General features: G+C 39.3%; 1 protein-coding gene across 1 annotated transcript; it reads left to right on the plus strand.

The window, feature by feature from the left end:
* Window positions 1-392: 392 nt before the first annotated feature.
* On the plus strand, window positions 393-3,676 carry LOC309819250 (histone H3.3A-like; the record flags this gene model as incomplete). Its single annotated transcript, XM_082649380.1, has 2 exons — window positions 393-459; window positions 3,241-3,676. The coding sequence occupies 2 exons, from the start codon at window positions 393-395 to the stop codon at window positions 3,663-3,665; spliced, it is 492 nt and encodes a 163-aa protein (XP_082505506.1). The 3' UTR covers window positions 3,666-3,676.
* Between the last annotated feature and the right edge of the window lie 4,203 nt (window positions 3,677-7,879).

The raw sequence follows: 7,879 nt of genomic DNA on the forward strand, positions 1-7,879 counted from the left end.
GATGGTATCAGAAGCAGATCCAGCATACTCACTAACCACTATCTTAGTCAAAGAGGAAAATCTTACAACTCAAATGAGTATCAAATTGGGCTGAAATTCTCTGACACCACAGACTGAAAGAGCAGAACATGACCTCTTGCAAAACATTTGTTTTGAAATTCACTGGCATTTAATGTCAATGATAGGTTGGATCAGAAGAGTAAAAATACTGCCTCCAGAAAGTCATCATTAAAATATTCTTGTTTTGCTTATGTAAGATATGCCTTTTACACTAATATATGATCATATTACCATGACTCTCAAATACTTATTCCATCTAGGATTAACTTATTATTAGAGGGAGTGAGGCCGTAAAGATATGTAATACAGGCAAACGTTATTTCTAACGTGATATGAGGCAGTTCCTACAGGAATCTGTGGGAGTAGGAACCGAACATGTAGGGCAACTTCAACATACAGGTAAGGCAGATGACAGTCCCAGGTCAGACAGAATCCAGCCATGGAAATTGGAACACCAAGGAAGAAAGGAAGGGAGAAAAGAAAGTTATCACCATGAAGCAGAAGTGTGACATTAGAAGGGTATGACCCAAAGAAAAAATTTATCTTTCTTATCAATTCTGCCTTGGGTGATGGATGATAATTTTGGTTAATGCTGAACTGGAAACAAGGGGAAAAAAAAGAAGGAAAGCAAAAAAGAAAAACCAATATTCTTAGTCTTTTCTAGTCTAGGTAATACTGATTACTTAGATGAATCTGCCCAATGACTATTTATAACTTCACAAAACTTTATGGTCCTCCACTCTTGGAACGTCAGCTTCCTCCTGTAACTTGTTGTGACCCTGAGCTAAACTTCTAGGCCTGTCTTTGATGCTGAACTTCTTTTTAAGTGCCCAAACACTGGCCTTTCAAAAGCATCACACGAAACGTTGACTTCATTATCTTCTCAATATTGGTTTCTCTTACCATCCTAAGCTAATTCCATGAATGACACCAACAATCAATCCTAAGACTCTACTTGGCAGATAATTGTGTCTGATTAGCCTTTAATGATGATATTTTAAGAAGTTTTGAGACCTTACTTCCCATTTATAATTTACAGCAAGAGGTACTAATTTTCTATTTATGGGACTAATACAAGATTTTTGAAATAAGTTTATACAATTGAAAAGCTGGGTTGCCTTAAAGAAAGTATCAAAGCAAACAGTCCATGGACTATGTATATAAGTTCAAGTTGTAAAATTGATTCACAAATGATTTATTTCAAAACTCTGTCACAAGTCTTAGAATACCCTTTATATGCTGGTAGTTGCCATCTTTTCATTTTCAATAATTAGTGTCCCTACTTCCACGTGAATCTTATGTAACAGCCATTGTTATAATACATTGCACACGGGTGTACTGCACCCCCTCCCCCTGGCTTTTCCCAATGTCAGTTACTTTGCTTGGAATTAACCCCTCCAGTCATGGGTGGAGGGATCATCTCCATCCCCATTTATGTGCCTGACAAATGTCTCCTGGTGTTTTTTAAAACTCATCAAAACACATCTCACTACAATGATGTTTTAGATTTCTACATTTATCCTTCAAAGTTCTTAACCTTCAAACACGTTTCAGTCCTTTTCGTATCTCTAGGCACTTGCCACAAAGCCTGAATCAAGATAGGAACCTAAAAAAATGTTTTGAATGAATAATTATTTCTTAGATATTAAAAATTAATGTTTAATACATTAGAGCGATAAATAAACCTTGTCTTTTGGCTCTGGGTAGCAGTCCCACCAAAGATTTCTGCTGGCCACGTTTGCCTCTCAAACTCTAAACAAGCATATACAAATCCTGAGTACTGACAGTCTCTAGATGTTGCTTCCAGAAGCCAACAGCTCATCTTTATGGCCTATTCTCAACTCTAACTGCTTTCCATTACATATTCTCTCCTTTTTTTTTTTTTTTTTTACATTTAACCAGAAGTATATTTATTTAGTCCTCCGAAATGTGTTGTTTTTTTTTTAACATCTTTATCAGAGTCTAATTGCTTTACAATGGTGTGTTAGTCTCTGCTTTATAACAAAGTGAATCAGCTATACATATACATATACCCCCATATCTCCTCCCTCTTGCATCTCTCTCCCACCCTCCCTCTCCTTTTAAAGAGTCTCTTTAATTTAAAAGTCAAGCATATCAAGTCTTCTGTCCTGCTTCACAGGATGCAGGGGACATTATTCCAAGGCCTGAGGCTTAATAAAGGTAGATAAGCAAATGTCCCTTCTCCCTCAATGTACTGTATCAATGATTTCTAAGGATAATTTAGTCTAACACTCCACGAGAGCTTAGAGTATTTGCCAATAATTCTGTTTCCTAAAAGAAAATTGTAAGTTTAGAGCACAGCATTGCATCAATTACTATAATTAGTCTTTGATATTAAAAAAATAGACAATTTTAGCCTGAATATGACTTTGAGTAGCCTCCTGGTATCTGTAATCTTTCCCCCAAAATCCTTTACATTATATGTCAAAAAGAGAAGAAAGACCCTTAACAAAAGATGGATCAGATTACATTTGGGTTTTTGGTTTTTTGTGGGTTTTTTTGTTTTTTTTTTGTTTGCTGTTTCAGAAGAAGTCATTCAACCCATTCTGTTCAACCCATTCTGGATATAGGTGTGAGGGATGATGACTTCCCCAGGACAGAATCAGAATGCCAATGTCCTATCCCTATTTATTCCTTTGTAAGTTGTGGACAGCCAAATCACTGGGTTTCAAATGACAGAGCTCTCACAGGTTTCAAGAAAGAGGAAGACAGTTTTTCTAATCATTTAAGTACCATTTAGTCTGATTTGTAATCTATGGAGACTGCCAGAGAAGGCAAAGGGTTCTTGTGGAGTAATATAGAGGGGCTGCAAGTTCTGAAAGTAGTGGAGAAGACGACTAGGATCTCAAGTCAGGAGAGTTGATTGAGAAGGGGTTTGCTACTCAGAAGTGCTAGATAACTGATCTTAAAGACCCTGCCACTGTTGCCATTTAAATGCCTGGAAATATTGGATCTGAGTTTGTGACAGCTGACCAGCCTGCCTTCTCAGCACTTGCGTCAAGAGACCTCATGAAAGAAAAAGGTGTGCTGAGGGATAGACTCGGTGTCAGCCATCTTTCAACTGTGTTCGCTGCCGCCGCGGTGCCGCTGTCGCTCTCTGTCACCAGCGCCGCCTCTAGCTCGCTGAGCTCCACCTGAAGGAGACGGGGGGTAAGTAAGGAGGTCTCTATACCAGGGCTCGTACAAAGCAGACTGCCCGCAAATCGACCGGTGGTAAAGCACCGAGGAAGCAACTGGCTACAAAAGCCGCTCGCAAGAGTGCGCCCTCTACTGGAGGGGTGAAGAAACCTCATCGTTACAGGCCTGGTACTGTGGCACTCCTTGAAATTAGACGTTATCAGAAGTCCACGGAACTTCTGATTGGCAAACTTCCCTTCCAGCGTCTGGTGCGGGAAATTGCTCAGGACTTCAAAACAGATCTGCGCTTCCAGACTGCAGCTATTGGTGCTTTGCAGGAGGCAAGTGAGGCCTATCTGGTTGACCTTTTTGAAGACACCAACCTGTGTGCTATCCATACCAAACGTGTAACAATTATGCCAAAAGACATACAGCTAGCACGCCGCATACGTGGAGAACGTGCTTAAGAATCCACTACGACGGGAAACTTCATTCTTTAAAAAAATTTATCTTCCTATTATTGGTAGTTCTGAACGTTAGATTTCCCCCGCCCCCCGTGGGGTCAAAAGGTACCTAAGTATATGATTGCAGGTGGAAAAATAGGGGACAGAAATCAGGTATTGGCAGTTTTTCCATTTTCATTTGTGTGCGAATTTTTAATATAAATGCGGGGACATAAAGCATTAATGCAAGTCAAAATGTTTCAGTGAACAAGTTTCAGCAGTTCAACTTTATAACAATTATAAACAAACCTGTTAAATTTTTCTGGACAATGCCAGCATTTAGATTTTTTTTAAAAAAACAAGTAAATTTCTTATTGACTGCAAAAAAAAGAAAAAAAATATTGCACAGTTTGAACCCAAAGTCTCAGACAATCTACCATTACGTTACTGTGATAAGTAGAATAACCACCCCTTCAAAAAAAAAAGAATAAAAAGCTGTTCAAACATTAATCCCCAGAACCTGTGAATAAGTTATGATCCATGAGAATAGGGGAATTAAGGTTCAGAAACAATTAAAGTTCCTCATCAACTGACTTTAAAATAGGGAGACTATCCTGAGTTAGTCAGGTGGGCCCAAAGCAATCACAAGAGTCCTTAAAAGTAGATAAGACGATTAAAAGAAAGAGCCAGAGAGATGGCAGTGTTAGAAGGATCCTGGCCAATATTGCTGGTTTTTGAAGACAGAGAAAGGGAATCATCAGGCAAGTAGAGCAGGCAGCCTCTAGAAGCTGGAAAAGGCAAGGAAATAAATTCTTCCCTAGAGCCTCCAGAAAGGAAAGCAACCCACCAACATTCTGATCTTAGCCTAGTGAGATCTGTGTTAGGCTTCTAATCTACAGAACAGTAAAATAATACATTTGTCTTATTTAAGCCACTGCATTTGTAGTCAATTATTATAGCAGCAATAGAAAATGAATACAATTACAAATGCCAGGAATTTTTCCTTTGCCACCATGACTACTTCATGGGGAGTCTCCTTCCCAGTTCCACACTGGATGACTAGAAGACCAAGGGAAGCCCCTGGTCACTTGGCAGAATGGTATACAGAAGATCGCATTCTTGTACTTGGATCTGAAACTGAACTCACTACATGATCACAGGAGAGTGATAATGAGAAAAGGACACCTCTGATTTTATGATGCAAATCTGTTCTCTGTCTCTGCACAACCCACCACAAATCACCTATATCTGCAACCATCCCACCCTTCTCTGCATCATAACTGGGGATTTATTACCTCTCCACCTGTCTACAGATGGTGATTTGAAACTTATTCCCTTCTTCCCTCATAAGCATTTGACTGAATTGATTACTTTTCCTCTCCATTGTGTATTTAATCCCTCCCTCTGGTATGAAAACTTCCTGCTGTGATTTTTAAACATTACCAAGTCTCCTTCCTCAGCAAACAATCAACAAAAGAAAAACTTTCCTTCTGTTTCCTATCCTATCTCTGTCTAGAACCCTGGGGCGGGGGGGGGGGAACAACTACAACAACAAAATAAACTGCTCTCTGTAATAGAAGTACTGCTGTTTCATAGGTCCATTTGTCATCTCCCTTTCTTTCTTCACTTAAGTCAAACATAGAGTCATAGCTCTCCCTAAGGTGACCAATGAAATGGACATTCTTAGAGCAACTCACATTGTTGACCTCTCCCAATGTCTTCAAGCACTCCTTGATTCAACCATTTGCAAAGGACCATTCTCTATCTAGGAATGCTACTTTTCTCTCCATTATTAGTGTACATATCTCAGATTGGCACTTACGCAGGAAGTATTGCCTAATTACGTATAATCCCTCCATTATATACTTATCACACTGTGTATTTAAATGTGAGTTTGCGATTATTGGATTAATGTCTATCTTTTCCATGGGAATGTAAGCTGTTTATCTCAAGGCCCACGCCTCTTTTTGCTTACCATTATAGCATAATTTCAAAAACACTGCTAAGAGCAATCCCAAGAACATTGACAGGTACTCAAAAAAGATTTGTTCAGTGAATGATAAGCTTCAAAAGGAAAAAATACACACCTAGAAAAAAGTGAGAAATCAGTACATTTACTGAGTAGTAACGTGATACGGACATGCTAAACACTTGGATGGCTCATCTTACTTAATTTTTTAAATGACCCAATGAAAGTAGTAGCTACATTATATAGATGAGAAAACACATTTGGAGAAGGTAAATAAATCCTCCAAGGTCTTACAGTAAAAAGTGGCAAAATTAAGACATGGAATTTAGACGTACTTAGTCCAAAGATTATGCTATGTGGTCTCGCACTCATACTGTCTTTACCTAAAATTTTGCTATTTTGTTCAATTTTTGCATTAATTTCAGTTTTTTGAAGTACTGCATTAAACAGTAACTTTTTTTGATAAATGTGTTTTTGATGCCTCCTTACATTTTGCAGCTGAGATAAGGGCCTCACTTGCCTTACTTATCCCATCCTAGTCTGGCCCTGCACAAATTATAGGGTTTGGTTAAAATGTTTATTCAAAAAGTAAGCTATACCTGGAATGAAGCAATAGAAATCGGCCTCTCAGAGAGAAAATAGGAGAAACCAATATTTTTAACCTGGATCAGAAGGATGAGAATGGGTTTAATAACAGGCTCCATCACTCAGTAAGGTAATGACGAGCAATCTGAAGGAGCAGTGACAGGTGATTCTCTACCACGCCAAGGGCAGAAAGAGAGAGAAAGCCTTCCAGGATTTTCTATGCAGACATCAAAATAAGTTTACGTTTGGCACAAACATCACTTCTACCATATTCTATTGGTCAAAGCAAGTCACAAGCCCAGCCCAGATTCAAGAGGAGGGCCAATATACTTCACCTCTTGATGAGAGGAGTTGCAAAGTCACGTTGCCAGGGGTATATATGCAGGTAGGAGAATGGCTCCTACTATCTTTTGCCAATATTCCACTACAGGTAGCAATGTTAGTACCATCATAACATTACTAGCACTGAGTAAATTAGTTATTCATTTGTAAATCTTTGGCAGTTTAGTTGGCAAATGACAGTTGTTTTATTTTGCTTGTTGATACTTAATTTTGAACCTCATTTTGATAACTATGGATGGAAATCACATTCTGCAACATTCTGATTGCCTTAGAGGGAGAAGAAGTGATTCTCAAATAAGAGACACTTTAGTTTCTGTTTGTTTGTTTTTGTTTTTCTTGATAGAAGAAAAATTTGCAGCCACCTCGATTCCCCTGCCTGTTCATTTAAGAGACTTAGGTCAATTTACTCTTGGAGACATGTGATCACTGGGTTTGGGCACATCGTGTTAGGAAAGGCCAGCCGCAGGTCAGAAATGATGAGATACCAAGTAAAGAGAATCTGCTGAAGCCCTCTCTATTAAAAATGCAGTCTCGGGCTTCCCTGGTGGCGCAGTGGTTGAGGGTCCACCTGCCGATGCAGGGGACACGGGTTCGTGCCCCGGTCCGGGAAGATCCCACATGCAGCGGAGCGGCTAGGCCCGTGAGCCATGGCCGCTGAGCCTGCGCGTCCGGAGCCTGTGCTCCGCAACGGGAGAGGCCACGACAGTGAGAGGCCCGCGTACCGCAAAAAAAAAAAAAAAAAATGCAGTCCCTGAGTAACACTTAATGTCTCCAAGAGTAAGTAAAAATATTTTAGAATCACCTGGGAATGGACTAAACGGGTGATCTTCTGGTTTGAGCCTCCTGGATGCAGTTCTCCTGTCCACATCCAAAGTAAAGGAATTAAGCAGGGAAACAAGTTCTCTAGTTTTACTTTACTTCCTGCCTCAAACAAGGTTTCATTATTAATGGAAATTGTTACAGAAAAACTTGGGATTTTTTTCCCATGTATTGTTTATATGCCTGTTTAAATTCAAATTTGAGCCAGCAGCTAGGGAAATAAGAATATTTGAAGTATATGGCAAATATCCCATATGCTGAAACCTGATTTATCCAGAAGCGTAAATGCTGAATTATACACCTCCCATTTACTCTAAATTGTACTGCCCACATCTTTGTGGCGCTGCCCATAAGGTGTCTAATGAGTTATATGCCAGCACTTATTTAACAAGAAACCAAATAGAGCGTAACTGAAACCTGGGTACATTTTGTTTTTGTTTTGTTTCAGAGAGCTGTCAGATATTTCAGTCCAATCTTAAAGTTGCTGCTTTCCTTTATTGCAAGTCGACTTCAGAATTTTAGT

Source organism: Grampus griseus, assembly GCF_964374135.1.
Source record: "Grampus griseus genome assembly, chromosome: 2".
In the NCBI taxonomy this organism is placed as follows: Eukaryota; Metazoa; Chordata; class Mammalia; order Artiodactyla; family Delphinidae; genus Grampus; species Grampus griseus.